The sequence below is a fragment of the Lacerta agilis genome, chromosome 5, assembly GCF_009819535.1.
Source record: "Lacerta agilis isolate rLacAgi1 chromosome 5, rLacAgi1.pri, whole genome shotgun sequence".
Classification (NCBI taxonomy): domain Eukaryota; kingdom Metazoa; phylum Chordata; class Lepidosauria; order Squamata; family Lacertidae; genus Lacerta; species Lacerta agilis.
Window position 1 is genome coordinate 57,368,133 of NC_046316.1, and position 21,640 is coordinate 57,389,772.

The 21,640-nt window shown below is 40.1% G+C and overlaps 1 protein-coding gene across 4 annotated transcripts in view; it reads right to left on the reverse strand.

Annotated features, from left to right (window-relative positions):
* Positions 1-21,640, reverse strand: part of DGKD (diacylglycerol kinase delta) — an 81,978-nt gene that overhangs the window by 57,248 nt on the left and 3,090 nt on the right. For all 4 annotated transcript variants that reach the window (XM_033149998.1, XM_033149997.1, XM_033149999.1 and 1 more), the window contains exons 2-3: positions 7,361-7,471; positions 5,360-5,440 (exon numbers count right to left, since the gene is read on the reverse strand). In XM_033149998.1, the coding sequence (XP_033005889.1) occupies positions 5,360-5,440; positions 7,361-7,471 (192 nt within the window). The remainder of the gene's footprint in view (positions 1-5,359; positions 5,441-7,360; positions 7,472-21,640) is intronic.

Sequence of the window (21,640 nt, forward strand, 5' to 3'; positions counted from 1 at the left end):
TTATTGACAGATCTGCTGCATGTCATGGATATGCAAACTCCAAATAGCACAGGAGTACAAAGCAAACTATCCTTCCCACTCACTTACTACATGTCTCACTTTTTATCTGGGAACTTTCTCCTACATAATCTCCAACATCAGAGAATGTAAATGTGAAATTGATGTTGTCTTAAAATAGTTTATAATGGAGAGTAAACTGCATTCCAGACAGTAATTTTTGCTGTTTTGTTTTTTTGAAGGAATCATATTTTAGAGTGATAGCCAAAAATGATTATTTCAGATGAGGATCTGATGCTGGATTAAATGGTCATCTGGTTCACCCGCTATTTGTAGCAGGTGCTTAAAAATATCTTACAGCAGGGAATATATTTAGCAGCACAAAGGTCTCCTGTTCTCTTAAACAAACTCTGCCCATTCATACATGCAGCCTCTTTTAACTAGAACTCCTTACCCAGAACACTTATGTGGTGCCACTTCTCACTTTGAATCCCAGTTCAAGAATCACAACTTCTGCGAAGCCTTTAACTTATGTCAGTGCCAAATGAAATGAAACCTAACTACATGTTACTTCTTAAATGAATTATGTCCTTGTTACCTTCATTGTCCCATTATATCATTATAATAAATACTACTCTAAAAGTCTACATAGAGGAGACAACAGACGAAGTGGAGGATAAATGGGAAGGAAGTATGTTAAATTCAATTTGACACATTTAGCCTTAGTTTTACTAGGGAATGAGGAATTGGGGATTGTGCCAGAGGTTTCAGGGGGATAGTGGGTTCTGAGGAAAGATTTGAAGGAAAAGAGCAAGGCAGCACCACACAGGTGTTCTGGGAAACAGTTTATAAGGAGCAAAAGAGAAAAGACAGAGTAATTTGAGTTAACAAGACACTTCCAGATGACTGAGGGTGGTATTATTATTATTATTATTATTATTTATTGAATTTATATACTGCCCTATACCCAGAGGTCTCAGGGTGGTTCACAGAAAAGATCAATATAAAAACCACAATATATATAATCAAAATAAAAACAACAACCCAATAACAGCCCCCCCAAAAGAGCCACATTTTAAAAAGGGCATAGGATGTCAATCAGATCAAGCAAAGGCTTGGTTAAAAGGGAACGCTTTTGCCTGGCACCTAAAGGTGTATAATGAAGGCGCCAGAATTGGTAGAATTCTGCTCACGGGCAGGATATGACAGCAGAGAAATGCAAAGATGAAGGATCAAGAGTACTGCCAAAGGTAGAAGGGATGAAGTACATAAATCACAGAAGTGATCACCAATCCTTTCCTTTATTGCTTCATGGGTGAAGAGGATCTTCATAAATCACATCACCTAAGTAACTTCAGAACCCCCCACTAAAAAAATAATAATCTAAGAATGGCCTTTATTTTAGTCATTTAAACATATTTATATGTCACCTTTCTTAGTGTAACTTTTGCAATATAATTAGGATATCAACTATACAAAGCATAAAACTGCTGCCAACACCCCATAATCAATAAGCACAGTAAAACACATTTCTATCATAAAAAAACCATTGCCACAATATTAACAGTTAGAAAACATCCCCGTCAAGTGGATTCACTAAGACAGCACTCAACTTCCAGAATCTAGAAGGGGTGGTGTTTTAACAAAGACTCCTGGCACACTGCGTCTCAAGGATTCTTCATCATGAGCAACCCAAGCAGACTGAGGCTGATGTTCCATGGGTGCCGTCTAGGCTATAGTACAACCCCGCCTGAGAATTCAACCTCTGAGCCCAAGGGACAATATCTGTTTAGCATGCCCTATAAAGCTGAAATCCAGTGTTCTAATTTATTTTGCTAAGCTCCCCAGTCAAGAAAAAAAGTAAGCTTGGTATCTTCCCCTTTATCTCCACCAACAATTACTTCTAAGAGAGTCCCATGAACAGCAATGCAGTAGTAGCTCAATAAGAATATTCTACCAATTCCAAAATTAACACTAGAAATGACTTTTAATATCAATGTAGTGTTCTGGAGAACCCAACATGGTGCCAATCAGTGCTCCTGGGCATCTCCCTCTGCACCTATAAAGCTCTTTACCCCCCCTCCATTAAAAAAACCCTAAAACTTTCTTACTAAGCAGTCAAGGTGCACTGGAAAGTCAAGCACAAGCCTCTAGTCACTATCTTCATTTCCCAAGAATACCTCTGGGCACCATGTACGGGAAGCAGCGGGAGTGATAGGGATCTAGAAGCAACCACAGTGGTGGGGAGGAAATCTTGCTTAGGAGAATGACAACTTATGAGGTGCATGAGACAAAAGGGAGAAGACAGAGATAGAAAGCAGAGTAAGTTTTTTGTGGGGGTCTGCAGTGTATGGTTCTTGTGTTGTCAACAGTGTGTATGTTTGTTGGGGTTTGTTGGAATAAAATGATTTCTTGCACTGAGGCAAGAAATCAGCACATTTATAAGATTAGCCCATATCATCCAAATTATTTAGGGTTGTATTCTGTTGTTGTTCAGTCGTTCAGTCGTGTCCGACTCTTCGTGACCCCATGGACCAGAGCACGCCAGGCACGCCTATCCTTCACTGCCTCTCGCAGTTTGGCCAAACTCATGTTAGTAGCTTCGAGAACACTGTCCACCAATCTCATCCACTGTCGTCCCCTTCTCCTTGTGCCCTCCATCTTTCCCAACATCAGGGTCTTTTCTAGGGAGTCTTCTCTTCTCATGAGGTGGCCAAAGTACTGGAGCCTCAACTTGTATTCTACTGAGTTCAATTACTTTGAGTTAATGAGCCTAAATTAGTAATGTCCATTAATTCACTGGGACTACTGAGTAGGACTAGTATTGATTACCACTCTCTGTGTGCCATAGCAGAAAGGATAACCAGATTTATCCAGATAATATCTAGTCACCTCCATCATACCCCCCCAAAGTCTGGATGAATAAATATCTTTTAACACGATGTGTAACAATGGCCAAAATTGAGAGCTGTTTAATTTCACTTGGGAGTTCCATGAACTTCAGTTTATTGGCCTTCATCCAGCCCATCACTACCTGCAGACATGATTCAGCACCTACACAACTTCTCCTGAATGGCATAGAAAAGAACGATAGAGGAGAGTATAATCCCCCTACTGGCAACACAGCAGCCTAAATATTTTTTATAAACAAATAATAAATAAATCTGAAAGGGTAGAAGCTTTTTACAATATGGGTGAACAATACGTTGAGAACTATGAAGCAGGATGTGATAGTGATAACTTAGAAAAATAAGTTGTAAATATTGTCTGAATAAAATGAACATTTAATATACCAGAGACAATTCCATGCTAAACTAATGCATTTTATGTTCCTAAAGTAACAAAGTGACTTTCTGTATGTAAAGAGTACAGTATTGCATTTTTTTTGTTTTTCCCAAAAATCAAAAAATAAAATTAAAAAGTTCCATTTTGGGGGGAAATTTTATATTGCTAAGCTGGCCCTAAAAGGAATGTTATCAATTAGCAGTAGTTATCCAACTAGTCTTGCATGCTTCCCTCAAATAGGAGAGGAGGAGGGGGGGGAGGAGGAGTTTGGATTTTTTATCCCACCTTTCACTCCCCTTAAGGAGTCTCAAAGCAGCTAACAATCTCCTTTCCCTTCCTTCCCCACAACAAACACTCTGTGAAGTGAGTGAGGCTGAGAGACTTCAGAGAAGTGTGACTAGCCCAAAGTCATCCAGCAGCTGCATGTGGAGGAGCGGGAAAGCGAACCCAGTTCACCAGATTACGAGTCCACTGCTCTTAACCACTACACCAAGCTGGCTCACTCTCTCCCTCCATGAGGTTATTCCCCATCCCCAGGACCCACCCTGTAGTCAACTGCTCTCTGCTAGATTTCAAAACCCAATATGGCCACCCTATCTATATAATCAAACTACAGCAACTGCAATTGGTTCTATAGACTTGAACCAGATGTGCTCTGCACATGTCTTCCAGGTATGCATCAGCTTTGGTGTCACAGTTAACCAACAAAATATACTAACAATACAAATGCACAATGCCATGGTCTACCACAGGATTATAGAAAAACAGGCCTTTAACTTGAATAAACTATCCCTTAAGTATTCTTACAATATACTTTGATCTGTGAACCTCCAAAATTCTACATACTATAAAAATAGTTCCATCCATCATCCTTTAAAATACATATATACTGCACAGATCCCAAAGGCATGCAGAACATTCAAATGCAGCAGAGATAAAAACAGAATAAACTAAACCAATTTCCTGTCAGCATAAATGGAAACTAACAATATGACCATATTGAACTGGCTGGAAAAATTCAAGTACCTTCTCTTTTTCTAGCTTATGCTGCTTACATTTGGCTATCTGTGGACACCAAGAAACTCCCAGAGGTTGTGGCCAAATGGGATTGCTATGTCAATTTATTTCTGTCTCTTGCACAACCCAAGAACATCCATCCAATAATTGTTGCAACAGGAAATGATGCTGTCCTCTTACAGAAGTGAACACCAGTAATATCAGTACATTTTGGCCAAGCTTTTAACTCTGTTTATCTCACATAAAATCATCTGATATGTCACAATCAACATGCAAAAAGTATTATGTAAAATTCTTTGGAATTCATGTCTATTTGGAATTCATGACTAGCACTAATGCATGGTTTATCATCGTGAAAACGAGCTTAGCCCTCCTCACTCCTCTGGCATGGCCACAAGAAGGTTGAAAGCTTTCACTTTTGACTTTCCAGTTATAGTGTGTCCAAATCCTAAACGATGGTAATTTTTACTACAGTTAGGTAAAATATGCCATTTTCATAAATGATGGTTTGAGGTTAAGCTTGCTTTCACTAGCCATTGACCTGGACTCATTTTTGCAATGCTAAAATGTGGTTTAGCCTTGTACCTGAACCACAATATTCAGTGGCACACATAGAATTCCAGCTCCCATGTACAAAGTGGGGGCCCCAAGTAATTTCCAGGGGAGAAACAGCAGGTGTGTACTTGACCCTGGCTCATCTACTATTTTTTTCTTTGCAACTCTCTGCCCTAACCAATTTCCCTACCATCAAGTCTAAGTGTTTATTGATTAAAATTGGGGAAATTAGCTGGGGAAAGATGTTGGACAGGGAAAGTTTTCCCCTTTCTCCTGAAATGCCACCCCCTGCTCCCATTTTGCACATAGGAGGCAAACATCAATAGCAATACCACTTGCTCCCACTATCTCCTATTCACTCCAATAATATTTGCCCATTACAGCTTCATATATTATTTGAACAGTGCCTAAAATTCACTTTTACTCTATCAACAATGGAATTATTGTGAATAGAACTAAGATACTTTTATAATTTCATTCCACAAAGTGATGAGAGTAATCCTACCGTGAAGCTGTTGTTGACATTTTTAGTGCTGGATTCTGCCACGCTGGCATCCGTCAGATCCACCTCATCAAAAATGATTGACTGGAAAAATGAAAAATAAATGTAAAACGTCAATTAGGTTGTTTGTTTATTTCTTAACTGTTACAAATCAAATACATATAATGAAGGGTTAAAAGAACTGCCTCTGGTGGTTGGTGCTGGCAAAAAATAAGACGGATGCTGCAAGACAAACAATCAGAGCTCCCTCAAAATCCTGCATGCTGTGTGTGGATGAGGGCAAGGCAAAGAATTTGCACAGCATCTCCCATAGAGGCAACCTGTAACACTCCATTTCCCTGTTAAGCCACTGCCGTATGGGGAATTCCTGACATGACCAGCCATCCCTCTAAACTGGAGGGCCTCCTGCACTTCCCAAATTGCACAGTGAAGGTGCACCTTTTTACCCTGGCCTCTGACCTCATTATATATATAGTTTTAAATTGATTTTAGTATTGCATTTTTAAGTAGCTGTAACCCACCCTGGGGCCCTGTGGTGCATGGTGGGCAAGAAATTGAAGAAATAACAATTCATTATTCCAGAGGAACTCCAGAAATAAGCATCTGCCAGATGCTTTTAAGTACAAAGAAGCCCGTTGATTAAAATTAAATTAAAATTAACTGGCTATGTACTTTTTGGTGGTTTTGATCTGGGGGCATTATAGGAGATTAGGAGATGTCTATTTCAAGCATGGGGAGCCTCCACCTCATGGGTCAAATTAGCCTGGCAAGCATTCTGATTTGGCTTGTGAGGCTGTATTCTTAAAGGCACACCCACCTGTTCCACATTAGACATATATGATGTTAGGTGTGAGACAGATAAAGACACAGCTGAAGTAGACCAATGGGGAGTCTTAAAATGTGCTCCTGACACTTTGTTGGCAAGCAGGGTTTGCATTCAACACCTTTTAAATTTGGTGCCAAACACAAGCAGCCCTTGGTGCCAAACACACAGGCAACTCCTACTGCAAGCAGAGCTTCTTTGTAAGCATGGCTTAAACCAAACCTGCATGTGCAAATGAACCTTTTTCCTTGCATCCTGGCTTGAGCTCAGGTGACCTGACATAACAGTAACATCAGGTGCTTGACAGGTGAGTCAATATGACCTACCAAGGGAGGGGGCAGGGGAAATCTCCTTCTGGCTGAATCCTAATCCTCACCCTAATCCTCTGCTATTGAGGATCTCTGCTGAGAAGATAAAAGCAAGGGGCAGAAAATAAAACGAGAAAGCAGCAAAATGATCCTTGGCCTTGGTAATGGACACACTTGGTATACATAGTTTTGGCTGAGGCTCTTTTGAGTACCAACTTTCTCAGCGAAATCCATGTATATCAAGTGCTTTCACTATCCAGTCACAAGAGATACCTATCCTTTCTGATCCTATGGGTGTTAGGATCAGTGTCAACCAACATTATGTAGAAAAAAAAACTTTGGGGAGATCAAGCCTCCTTTTACTCTTAGCAATATAGGCCCCCTTGAATATATGTAGAACTTCTACTACATATAGAAATGTGATGCCAGTTTTTATTATTTAATCATATCTTTGTAATAACTTTGGCATCAATGTTCTGCTCAGCGGTAAAGCATCTGCTTTGCATTCAGAAGGCTACAGGCTCAATCCCCAACATCTCCAAGTCTGAGAGAGACTTCATCTGCTGCCTGTCAGTGCAGACAACACAAAGCTAGATAGTCCAATGGCTTGACTCTGTATAAGGCAGCTTCCTGTGTTTCTAGCCATCATGGACACAACGAAAAACAATCTATCAGTACTTAAGTAAGGGATAAACAGTTCCTATTTTAGAATAGATAATAGTTTTACCAAAGTAAAGCAACAATTATGAACTCCTGAGTAGGTTTGTGAGCGTAAACATTCTTAGTAGCTAGTAACCCTTGTGCTGTAGTCATATAAACTGGATGATTCCTATTCCTAAGTACCCTCCTATAATTTCATGGACAGCCACATACCTTTGCTGTTTTGGCATAGTATAGAGTTCGTCCTCGCAATTTGAAGTATCGTCTCTTCCAGCGCTGAAATGAGCTGGTCTGTTTCATCAGCATGCCCTCTTTTATAATAGTCTAGAAGTCAAGAAGATATCACTGTCATGGAATCAAAGAACTGTACAGTTAGAAGGGACCCCAAGGGTCATCATCTTGTCCAACTCCCTGAAAAGTAGGAATCTCAAGTAAAACATCCAGGACATATGGCCATCCAACCTCTGCCTAAAAACCTCAACTGAAAGAGAGTACCATCTTACAAGGGAGTCCATTCCACTGTTGAACAGCTCTTACCGTCAGAAGGTTCTTCCTCATGTTCAGTTGGAACCCCCTTTCTTGTAACTTGAATCCACTGGTTTGGGTCCTAGCCTCTGGAGCAGTAGAAAACAAGCTTGCTCCACCTGCCATGTGAGAGCCCTTTAGATATTTGAAGATGGATATCTATCTCCTCTCAGTCTCCTCTTTTCCAGGCTACCCAGCTCCCTCAACTGTTCCTCATAGGGCTTAGTTTCCAGACCTTTGATCACCTAGGTCACCCTCCTCTGCACACATGAAGCATTTCTTTATGAACAGCCAATTTTTCAGATGTTACCCCTCCCCAACCACAAAAAAGAAGGAAATTAATGGCTTTGATATCAATGTTCTTTATTGCTTGACTGCCCTCTGCTGGAAATATCCAACACATTCATAAAACTGAGCTGCTGATCTTATCTATATCCAAGTGCAATAAACAACAGTCAAACAGAGATTCCTTTCCTGTGTGAGAGAGATATTATCTTGGTGTGAGAAGGATACAATTCTTCAAGCTAGTCAAGGTGATCTTACCAAGCTTTGATGAAGATACAGCAAGCATTTTTAGAAAAACCTTGGCGTCTGGGGTCAGAGCTCTGTCCTGTCCAATTACGGCTCTGATCTCACCTGTTTGACTAAAGTGAGCACACAGCAGCCTGTCTCCTGTAAAGCTATCAGCATCTGACTACCACAGGAAATGGTCTGCATATTTAAGGGAGTGTGGAGGGCAGTAATAAAAAGACAGGAATAATCCTTCCAGCTTTTATATTTGGTTCCCCCCCCCCCCCGATACTCTTGGCTCTGACTCACTGCTTACTGGCTGGCTGGCTGGCTGGCTGCCATTTCCCAAGGCTAAAGTGCCAAGTCTGTCTACACACAGTTCTGGACATTTTCTCACCACTCCACATCTAGCCCCACACACTATCATTCACGTAATATGCATATCCAGGCTACCAGGCTATGTTTAGCTGAAATTCATTTAGTTGCTCTTTATGATACACATTTGTTAACCCAGCTGAAGAATGTAATAAATACCAAAAGATACATTAAAATGCTACCAACACAGAATCTTAATAATAACTGAAGCACTACAAAATGAAAGCAAAGGTTAGAGCTTTAATTCACTACAAATACATAGCTCCTGCCAGTAGCAAGTGACATAATATGGGGTTTTAATGCTCCATTTAATACTCCCCTTTTCTAAGGAAAGCACCATCTACAAGTACTTCAAGTAGTCCAACGTAGGAACACATTATTAGGAGAAACTGCTGCAGGGATATCATAAAGCTGTCTGTTGGGTCATTCTGTAACCAAAGGCTACAAAATCAAAATATATAGAGCACAGCAGTGTTCTTAAATGTATTCACTGGAAGCCAGTATGACAATCAAGATACAATAATAACCTTGTTATACAGTCCCTACTAACTTAACATCCCACTTGAGTGATTTGAAAATTCTTCAAGAGATATTAAAAGTTGAAGTAGCTAAGTCTGCTGAAAAGTGAGCTTGCCCCCCAAAACCTTTGTTAGTTACTTGTTAGAAATCAAAAGTCAAGTTTTTTCCAACTTGCAAAAGCTTTCCTTCCTAGCTGGCCAGAGGCAATTCCTGCTCACCATAGATTATTAGGCAAATGTCTATTTGCAACCATAGGATGTCATAACTTATAGTGCCTGCCCTCCCATAATAGTTGCAGATTTATTTAAGCTTTTTCATATTTTCCTTTCCCAAACCGCTGTTCATCAGCAAAATGCTATATGCCAAAAAAATGTCATCTTGGCCTAGCATGGAACTTCTCTCTTCAAAATCAGAATGACCTGAACTATAAAGTGAAATTGCAAGAGAAAACAATTACTGTTTTCCTATTACTTTCAGTGATATTCAACAGATATACAGTGAGGCAATAGGAAAGGTTTGGTACAACACACTCACCACACACTTTATAGAGAAAAATACAAAACAATTTGCAGACAAGTAAATTCTGAAATAATATAGGAAGATAGGACCGATAATCTCTGAAGGATGGAATCAATCAATATTGGCACCTTGACTGTGGAATGCTCTCCTCTCACATATTTGACTAAGGTAAAGGTAAAGGTACCCCACACCAACTCTAATAGGTTTTTAGTGTCAGTTAACAACTCATTTATCCATCCAGCCTGTGGCTAAACTGGATGTGGAGCTGGGCAGCTTGCCCTCCTTGATTTACTGAACTACTGCATTTCATTATAATGCTATACTTTTATAAAACAATATCCAACTACCGGTAAGTCATACTAGGAGCAGTTCTGCTGAAATCAGTGGATTTAAGTTACAGGTAGGTAGCCGTGTTGGTCTGCCATAGTCAAAACAAAATAAAAAATAAAAAAATCCTTCCAGTAGCACCTTAGAGACCAACTAAGTTTGATCTTGGTATGAGCTTTCGTGTGCATGAAGAAGTGTGCATGCACACGAAAGCTCATACCAAGAACAAACTTAGTTGGTCTCTAAGGTGCTACTGGAAGGATTTATTTTTTATTTTTTTATTTCAATGGATTTAAGTTCACTGATTTCAGTGACTCTACTTTGAATGTAACTAATGTTAGATATCAATCCTTGTGTACTATGTATTTACTTTTATATTATAACCTGCTCTGGGATTATTTTAACGAAGAGTGGACAATATATTTTGTATAAATAAATAAAATCACTGGAGTCCTCAAAATGTTTTAGCATAATAATTGGGGTAAATAAATAAATTGTATCAAAGCATGGTTTCCACACAGAAAGGTTCTGCCTCCATCCCCCACAGCCTCAGGAATTGATACTTTAGTACCTCGCAAAGCAGAAATCTGAGAATTGAAGAAGAAGAAGAAGAGGAGGAGGAGGAGGAGGAGTTTGGATTTGATATCCCGCTTTATCACTACCCTAAGGAGTCTCAAAGCGGCTAACAATCTCCTTTTCCCTTTCTCCCCCACAACAAACACTCTGCATAGCTGTCAACCTTTCCCTTTTTTGCGGGAAATTCCCTTATTATAGCATTGGGAAACAGCAGGGTTGACAGCTATGATTCTGTGAGGTGAGTGAGGCTGGGAGACTTCAAAGAAGTGTGACTAGCCCAAGGTCATCCAGCAGCTGCATGTGGAGGAGCAGGGAATCGAACCCGGTTCACCAGATTACGAGTCCACTGCTCTTAATCACTATACCACACTAGCTCAGCAAACTCATCTTCCTACCTCCAATGAAAACTGAAAGGGATCAAAAAGGATCATAAGTACTCCCACAAGTCAGTCCACATAATCCACATAGTGGCATGCCACAATCAAAGGTCAGGCGCTCTACAAAAAAACCAGCCGCATATGACTCAAGCAAGGGAGCCAATTGATGCACTACAAGGAAGAAGCAGAACAGCTGAGTTTAACCATACCTAATTTTCCTATACCTATCTCAAATCAGTCACAGCATGGCAGAGGAGTTTCACAAGAGCTCTATAATATCAAAGACGATAAATAAAATTAGGGAAAGTCCTATGTGATCAGGAGAGCTTGTGCCTTCAAACTGCTACTCCTAGAAAGATAATGAGCTGAAAGTAAATGAAAGAACTGAAAAAGTGGCAGTGATGGACTCTACCTCAAATAATGAAAGTGATAGGCTACTGGAAGTGGAACTGCCATTTTGTGAGTTCCATGGTATCAGGTAAGTTACAGAGATACTACTATGGCAGGTTTGAACACATCTTCTAGTTTATACTCTACACCCATGAAAAAATTGGATATCTTCCAGAAAAGAAAAGAAAAACGTATTGGGCAGAAATCTAGAGAATTTTTATTGGTGAGATCCTGTGAATATGTGGCTTCAGGAAATTATGCAAAGACTCCCAAACTTGGTCTGCAGAATAAGATGATAAATGCCACTGAGGCTCTTAAAGAAACAACTGAGAATTATTATCCAATAGTCCAAAGACTTAAAAACAGGCTAAATTCCCATTCTATTCTTTTTATGCATATATTTGTGAACCGATACCCCAACCCTGTTTCCAGTCTATTCAGGGACTGAATTCACACCTACAGAACAAACTCACCTGTGCAAATGATGAGCACTCCTCCATCTCTTTTAAAGAATGCTCTTTCAAATAAAACAACACCACCCAAAAAGGCTGCCAACATTATTGTCCCCCAAAGTAAAAGTAAACCAATGCATTTTCCTGCATTAGACTTTCTACAGGAACCTCATAGGTACACGACTTAGACATGAAAGGCTAGCAAAAAAAAACTGACATAGTTGTTGGGCTGCATCTCACACAACACAGATGCTGCTGGGGGAGAGAAAAAGCCTGTAGTTTACAGCTGCCCATCTCTGCAAGAGAGCTGCTGTTCTATTTATAGGCAGACAGCTTAGTAAAGACTTTGGTGGGTTTGGGCGGAAAGGGCTTGAGATAAGATCAAGATGACTTTATAGCATGTTTTCTTTTTCAGGCATTGCTGCTTTTCTTTGGCTTGATGTTCACTTCCCAGCTAGCATATTGCTCGGTCCTTCTGATATGTACTGGTGAATGCTTCTGAGCAATGAGATCTGATGAAATGGTAACGGTTGAAAGCAACGTGACATTTTCTTTATCCTCCCTTTATAATCCTTACAAGAACTTAGAATCTATCTTCAACATCTGGTCATGTATCATTACGTGAACAGTGATCCACAGCAAATGGCTAAAGGGAGGAATCTTAGTCCGCCTCCTCACTCAAAAATAAACAGACTTATTATAGGAATTTATTCTTAAATCCCATAACAATGTGAGGCAATGATATTTTAATTATCTGCATCATTACTTGGAATAAATGCATGTACCAGTCAACTAAAAGTTAAAACAATTACCAGGAATTAATTTGGAATTCAATAACCTCACTTGCCTCCCAAAGGATGCAATGACTCCTTAAAAGAGGAATGAGTAGTTGCAAAGAGTTGTTCAAACTGCTTTCTTTACTCTTGCTGGCAGCTGAGTGACCTATGTGAACCAAAAGACAGAGGCTGCATGGGATTTGTGCTTTCTACCACTTCCTGACAATGCACAGGATCTATGGTTGCTTCCTTTATTTTATTATTGCAGGTCCATGAGGTCCTGCTTTCTGCCATCTGCACAGGAGTCATCAGGATAAACTTAAACTTAATCAAGTCAGATGGCTCTGATTCAGCTGGTGGTTTTTGTAGACCCATGTACATATTACTGGCTATACACATCTTATCAACAATATCCAGTTGAGTTGCAGGACTTTGCTCATCCAGCTAATGTAGAGGCAACATTGTAATGATAAGAGGGAGAGTTGTAGAAAGAGGGTGGCCGATTCTGTATTCCAACTGACAGCTGAAACCTATTCATTTTCCAGCCAAACACTAACGCTGAAGTCAACAACAACAAAAAGACTACTAATATCTAAACCATCATGTTTTAAGAAGAGTCTATCCATTCAAACACATGTGATAGATGTGTAAAATGAAACTAGCAATACACCAAAGTTGTGAATAAGTGTGTTAAAAAGTGAACATACTTCAATAAGTACTGCCTCTGGCATTCATGGTGAGCAGCAAGCCTTCCACCTAGATGCAGAAGTGAGTGGAATCATTCAGGCAGTTGTGTGGCAATCCCTGTCATTTCCAAAGGTGCGAGGAAGGCTGGGGATTGTTCTGCACCTCCAAGGTGCAAGCTCCTGAAGATCCTTAGCTACACAGGGCCAAACCAGTAATTAATTCCCACTCCCTTATTCCCGCTTTGGAGCAGGAAAAGTGGGGGGAGTATAAGGCACTGCGACCAGAGGGTGCTCTGTGTACCTTTGAACACTGGCACTCAGTAACACACATTCCACAATGGCCTTACTTTCAATAATGAATGGATGCCACTACAAAGCACTTAGGGGAAGCCATATGCAAAAGCACACACTTTCCTCCACCACCCAGCTTCTGCCCCTCAGGAAAAATTGAGGGTGGATGAGCTGGAGACTACAATTTTTGGCTTGGCCAGCAAGACCAGCCAAAACTTATGGACCCCGGGGGCTTGGAGCTGTGCTTTGTCCTCGAAACAACCCTTTAAAGTAAACTGGCTGAGACATTGTAACTTGCACCAAGTTACCCACTGAACACTGTAACCATGTGTGGTTCTGAATTTGGGTTTTCCACATCAAAGTCCAACACTGTAGCAACTACATACACCTCACTAGCTTTCAATTACAGTCATGAAAACTGCTTTCTTTCCCCTTTCTGCTAGCTTAGTGGCCTATGTGAACCAAGAGACGGAGGCTGCATGGAATTTGTATTCATCAACTAATTCTCAAGCTATCACTAAGTCTTCAGGCAATGAGGAATCATTACTCTAAGCATCACATAATCTTTAAAGGAGACTCACAGTTAGGATACTAACTGCAATTATGATAAGAATGTCCCTTTTTGCAGTGTGGTAAAGATAAGTTAAATATTAGATTTCAGATATGATGACATCTTGGAAGATGTTGTTGTTGTTCAGTCATGTCCGACTCTTCGTGACCCCATGGACCAGAGCACGCCAGGCACCCCTATTCTCCACTGTCTCCCGTAGTTTGGCCAAACTCATGCCAGTTGCTTCGAGGACACTGTCCAACCATCTCATCCTCTGTCGTCCCCTTCTCCTTGTGCCCTCCATCTTTCCCAACATCAGGGTCTTTTCCAGAGAGTCTTCTCTTCTCATGAGGTGGCCAAAGTACTGGAGCCTCAACTTCAGGATCTGCCCTTCCAGTGAGCACTCAGGGCTGATTTCTTTAAGGATGGATAAGTTTGATCTTTTTGCAGTCCATGGGACTCTCAAGAGTCTCCTCCAGCACCATAATTCAAAAGCATCAATTCTTCGGCGATCAGTCTTCTTTATGGTCCAGCTCTCACTTCCATACATTACTACTGAGAAAACCATAACTTTAACTATACGGACCTTTGTCGGCAAGGTGTACTACAAATGAAAGATGTACTACAAATGAAATTAATCTGGTGGCAGCTTTTTTTGTATTTCCATATTTATTTTTTCCCATATTAAAGAATGAGAATGCACACTATGAGCAGGATCCAGACTAGCTATGGATAGAACTCCACAAGATGCTGCGCTGGAGGAGAAGCAATGATTTTTACATATTCCCCCTTCCCTCTGCAGACCCCTGAAAACATGCTCTGGCAAGAACAGCATGGGAGGTGGAGTTTTGGACTTTATAAGAAAGTTGTCTTCCCTCCTTCCTCCACAGGAGCCTTCACTAAAGATCAGTATCTTCTGCTTTTGTTCACAGAAATGCAAGTCTGGATCCAACCCCATGCTGTTTGTGGGTTTGGAGGAATCCATTTGTGAACATAAAAATAAATAATGTCTGCTTCCAGACGACATGTTTACTGTGCAATTGCTATGGCTTGTTAACTCATATCTAACAGGGGGTCCACATGATGCAGTCATCATTCCATAACTATACATTTTCCCAGTGCTCGTTCATCTTTTTTCTTATCAAAAAAATCTGACTTTGAGTAAAGGAGTGAAATAGAAGAGCAACCTCTTGCAGTTGTGGTCAGAAAAATGTCGAATTTTGAGCCACATTGGGAGAAGCTGACCTTGGGGTAGGTGAAATGGTATGCTGGGAAAATCCCTCCTTTCTCTATCACAAACTTTACAGTTTCAGTTACAGAGCCTATTTCTTGTCCTGCCATGCAGGTCCTTTTCTCTGAAGAACACAATTCCAATATTACACATTTTGTAAAATAAGTAAATGTATTGAGGTGCTCAGAACTTCAAATGGGAGGGACACTGCAAAACAAGAGGCACATGAGAATTCTGTTCTCCCAAACCACATGTCTAGGATTAGAAAGAAGAGATTCCACTAAAAATAGCAGTGTTTACTTCTGAATAAACATGTGTAGGTTCTGGCTCTAATCCTGTAAGGCCTCTTGCCCTGAGCTGCAGGCTTTAATTTTTTGTTGCTGTTGTTAAAAATAGTTTGGAATTATGGAATTGTGCTACAGTGAGTGGCAAAGCACAAGACCAGAAAATTAGGTGCATTTTTATTGGAGCACCCATGTAAGCAGCAAAATATTACAACTGTCTACTGCCCATTTGAGCAAATCAAATAATATTTTAAGGAATTGTTTCCTCATCTGAAATGAACTGTCCCTAAACTCCTTACTAGTTTTTTATGGTAGAAAGGGCACAGTTACAATGTAATGAAATTCTATGTATGAAACTAACAAAAAATCAAGTTGTTTTTTTTAAAACGGTTAAGTTTCCTAGCCAGGTTGTGAAGCAGAACAAAAATACAAAAACTTGCAACTTATGCACATTTAACTTGCATGCATTCAGCTTTACACACTCAGCAAATCTGAATAATATATATCTGGGAAAATACTTTGGCAATCCCACCTGCCAATGAATCCAAAGTACTTTTACTACATACTACCCCCGGAATGTAACCCCTGCAAAAAATTGAGTAAAGGTAAAGGTACCCCTGACCATTAGATCCAGTTGCGGACGACTCTGGGGTTGTGCCTCATCTCGCTCTACATGCCGAGAGAACTGGCATTTGTCCGCAGACAGCTTCCGGGTCATGTGGCCATCATGACTAAGCCACTTCTGGCGAACCAGAACAGCACATGGAAATGCCGTTTACCTTCCCTATTTATCTACTTGCACTTTGATGTGCTTTCGAACTGCTAGGTGGGCAGGAGCTGGGACCGAGCAACGGGAGCTCCCCGTCGCCGGGATTCAAACTGCCGACCCTCTGATCAGCAAGCCCTAGGCTCTGTGGTTTAGACCATAGCGCCACCCATGTCACATACTACCCCCGGAATGTAACTGCTGCAAAAATTGAGAGTTGCCTGTAAATAAAGGGGTGAGTCTGAAATTGACTAGAAAAATCTAGGCCGTGAAACTGATAAGCAGAAAAACTCAGGGCTAACAGCTCAATCATAGCAATTTTTACTCAGAAGTAAATATGTGATCCTATTGTCTTGTGCTACTTAATTTTCAGAGTTGCACAACTGCGATACAGTGGAACAGCACAGCTACTTAAAGAAAAAGGTACAAACATGCAGATTGAAAATGCTGAACACATACCCACAAACAAAAACAGGGTGCTAACATGGTGGTAAGATGTTGAGAGGAGTGTATGGCAATAAAGAGAACGCTAGCAGCCAACCGTCTGCAAGCATTCATTATTTATTTCTTATATAACATAAATACTAAATGCATAAATGTTCATATTTCTTTTTCAGGTGTGCAAGTTGATGTCATAACCTTCTGAAACTGAAGTATTGCCAGAGGCACCAAAACACTTTAAACTAGTCAATGAATCCATTCTGAAGGATGTCAAGTTCCAAATGATTATGATGTGTCCTGAAAACATTAATTGAGCTGCACATAATGCAGGTGCATGTTATGCATAATGCTGGTGGATGAGGAAACCACAATTAGCACATCAAACACCTGGGAGTAGAGAAACATCTTGACCTGGGGCTGAAAAAATGACAGTCTGCACCAGGTGGGTCTCACCAGGTGAAGCATTCCACAAACCAGGGAGAAAATGGGACTGCTGAAAAGGTCCTCTGTGGTTTGTTGTTATGTCTGAATTTATATACTATTAACAAATCAATTAGGATAGTTGCTTTGCCTCAAAAGGCTGCTACAACAAGGAGGCAGGAGTGAACTTGTGAAGCTGGATGCTGAGCCAGTGGGAGACAAGTGGGAAACAAGCATACAAGCAACCATGGTTTGTCTGCTACACATTTGGAAGCTCAAACCATGGATACTTGACTATGGTTAGCACATACCACGGTTTCATATTATGCCTGCATCTGGTGATTTTTTCCACTTTCTAATCATGAATGGAAAATACACTTCTACAAAAGAGGAACCATTTGAGAAAATCTGGAGCAAATATGACTGAATGTGTCATTGCTTCATTAGCCCTGGTCAACAACACACATACAGCAGCTAAAAGATATTGTCTGAACTACCGGTACTTTGTCTCACATTTCTATTTTTAGCTAGGTGGCAACTATTTTTAAGGTCTTTATTGCTGCTGGTCCTCACCACGTCCTGTTGCACTGCAAACTACAGGTAAACCACGCTGTTAAAAATAGGACAAAGTAATGATATAAAGAAGACTACTTCTTAATAAAGCAACACAAGCTCCAGAAAAGACAGTGAATTCTAAAGCAGCAAAATATTGCAGATTGTAAAGTATTATGCTACATAATTAATACTGGTTTAATTTTATTTAAAAATCTGCATTCACATTTCTCATTTATACATTTTCATGCACTAAATGTTTTATAATATTTACCTTCCCATGCAAGGGAAGTCATCATTATTCCCACATTCTAGATGGGTAACTGATGCTTAGAATACAATCCTACCCTCTATTTTGAACCACAGCCAAGGCACACTTACGGAACACGTGATCTGCATGAAAAAGATCCCAGGCTCAAATCTATGCATCTCTGGATTAGTATTACATCTGAAAACAGCCATGGTGTGACATGACAACCTCAATGCAATGGAACCTGGCTTCTGCAACACATTGCCCATTTAAGTTAGACAAGCTCCAACATATATTGTATTGATGCTAAAATCTTCCTTACTTCCACAGGGTTTCTCGAGGCTTTTCCAGATACTTGTGGGCAGTATCGGATTTCCCTTTGGAGAATGTGAAGGCAGAAATGCTTTTGAATACCAGTTGCTGGAAACCACAGGCAGGGAAAGCGCTCTAGTGCTCCAATCCCGCTTGCAGATTTCCTACAGGCATCTGGTTGGCCACTGTGAGAACATGGTGCTGGACTAGATGAGCCACTGGCATGATTCAGTAGGCTCTTTTTATATTATTATTGTATTATTGTATTGTTGTATCTGATTTATTTTGTTATACTGTATTTTTATTGTCATTATACATTTGCTATGGTATTTTGTAATGTTTAGTAGTTTGTAAATATTCCAAATAATAAGTAAACTCAGCCAATGACTATAGGGAAGTCAGGAGCAACATGGAGCCAGTGTTGTGTCTATAACTAACTTTGTACAATTACTTCCTAAACATTCATATCAATTCACAGAAATGTTTCTCTAGTTCCTGGAACTTGGAAATGACAGAGAGCCATGGGTGTCAACTTGTAAAGTGAACTCTCTTTGGGAAAATCTGAGTCTTTGCTGATACTTTTCCCTCCAGTCCAGCTTGTGCATTAGCAAAGGTCAGTAAAGACAGGAGTATGACTAATACTAAGCAGGCTGTGCTACAAAATTCTGTGTTTCATACCACCTGCTAACACCTCTCCCAAAATCCTGTCTCTCTCTACAGGTCTGCTGGAATAAAGGCATAGTACAGTTTTAATGTATAAGCAATATTATGCTTTTACTGAGTCTCTCTCTCATACAAAACTCTGTCATTAAAGTATTGTACTTAAGATTCTCAGTTTTCTTTAACACAGCCAGTCTGCCTTCCGTTTACTGCTTCCATCACTAAGTGAGGCTGTCACTTGGGCTTAGTCTAAAAGGATCTTAAGCAGCAATGTTATATGCTAGAGCAGGCATAGGCAAACTCTGCCCTCCAGATGTTTTTGGACTACAACTCCCATCATCCCTGACCACTAGTCCTGTTAGCTAGGGATGATGGGAGTTGTAGTCCCCAAACAGCTGGAGGGCCGAGTTTGCCTATCCCTGTGCTAGAGGTACCACCTGTTCTTCAGTGCACTGCTAAGTAAGAGGAACCTTTGATTGCTTTGTGAACGTGAATAAGAAACTAAAGTAAAAACAGAATCTTCTGGCTAGCCATGTTTCAGGCCTTCAGGCCCTCCAGATGTTTTTGGCCTACAATTCCCATGATCCCTAGCTAGCAGGACCAGTGGTCAGGGATGAAGGGAATTGTAGTCTCAAAACATCTGGAGGGCCGAGTTTGAGGAAGCCTGCTTTAGATCATCTTGCCAATAGTTGAGATGCAAGCAAAGCAGTGCCTTAGCACTTGAGATTTATTGCAATGAACACTTAAACTGTAACTCACTGGATGATTTAAGAGATAAATTCTTGCTGAGAACTAACACTATTACAATTCCAGAAATTCCTCAAGGCCAGTAATTGTTCAGAGTAACAGCAAGAACAAACCTAAGGTACCTATGTGGAAATATATGTTTAGAATATATTCTTGTGGTTTATTGGAAGCATACTGTCATGTGCATATTTCTCTTTTATTGTTCAGGACCTGTTGAACCTTCCTATATCTTAAATTGTCAACCTTATGTGACTGAGCAGCTATAAAGCTCAAATTAACATCAGGGTTGTCCTTTCCCCTGGAACTGTCATCCTTTCTTCACTCACTTCTTATGGGGAATCCTCACAAACCACTCTCAGATTATTACATTCCACTGTTTTCTGTGTTGTTGTCCAGTGTTTTTTCAGGCCCAACTTGTGGCTTCTTCTTTTTGCAGCAGCAGCCTGTTCATTGTGGACAGGCAACATGTGATTAGAGTTTTTAAGGGTAACTGTTCCTTTAAACAGAAAGCTCCCGTCGGCAGGTTCAAGCCCATTCCATTTCTACCCTGGCCAGTGCAGCTGCAGGAATAGTGCTGAATTGCCCATTTGGCCAATTTCCCAACTCCCAAAGTGTGCATTAAATTAGTGGTTTCTCGCCATTCCCCCCTCTTTTCTTTTCATTATAGTAAAATAGCAATACTTTACTGTAATGGAAAGAAAAGATTAAAAGCTACAATGGAAGAGAAGTCATTAATTTAACACATATTACTGTCAGGGGGTGGGGGCTGGCAAAATAGGGAACAAATGAGTATTAATCCCCAAACCACACTTCCCAGAAAGCAGTAACATGTCTGAACCAGCAAACACGAAGCTTGCCATTAGCAATGTAAAGCATCTTAGCTAGCTGAACTTAGATATGACTAGACATTAAAGAAGCATCTTGGCCAAGATACTGGATAACATATTGCTATATTGAGTGCTGTGAAGAATCTGCCTTACTTCCACTACCACCTAATTGCAGAAACACTTCCTCAGCAGCATTAAAGAGTTCTAGCATGGAAACAACCCAAGTCAGTTTTGAAGAAAACCCTCAAAATGGCATGCACAGTATACACATTAATCATGCATTTGTCTTTCATCTCTCACTGGAAAAGAAAAGGTGATCAAAAGCTAGAGAGGAAGTAAATTAATAAATGTATACATAATTAAGAAAGCAAGTCATAAAATGGAGCAATTGGTAATTCTAAAATTGTTATCTCGAGAATCCAGTACTGCTTAGCTAGAGGTTTTTGTTAGATTAAAGCAATGGAAGCTTAATGGCTATACACAATTTCTGTTTATAATCCTTGTACTTAAAATGTTTATATTCACATAGCACAAGCAGAGTGTTTAGGCTTTTTACAACCACATTGACGTAGGAAATGATGCAAAGCATGGCAAGTGATTAAGTGGGAATTCAGAGCGGAGTTTGGCCTTATATGAACTATGGCAAAATATAAAAGGTATCCATCCATGTCATATCTCTAATTATTGCAATTAAAACATTCAAATTTAGGAAAGGCTCATTCTTGGTTTTTCTCACTCACACCAATGCCAAATTTACATATTTGAGACTGCTGAATCCTTCCTAAGGGAGTCACTGCAAGTGTACTATTTAAATATGATAAAAGCATTTAAGGAAGCAGAATTTCAAATGCCCATCTTCGAACAAAATGAAGTTCAGGAACTTTCTAGAATTGTAAATGTTATCATCACCTACTTCAAAGTATAGATAGCAGCTCTCCATATACAGTACAAAGAATTTGGCTACCTGAGGTAAAAAGCAAGTAATCAATTAACAGTTTATGATGTCACTGCCAGTGACTTTAAATCAGTACCCCAGAATAAAATGCTTCAGCATTAATACAACAATAGTGGGCTTAACTACATGTTTTATGAGGTTTCTTCCTGTTTGTTTCCTTGTTTGATCTATCTAT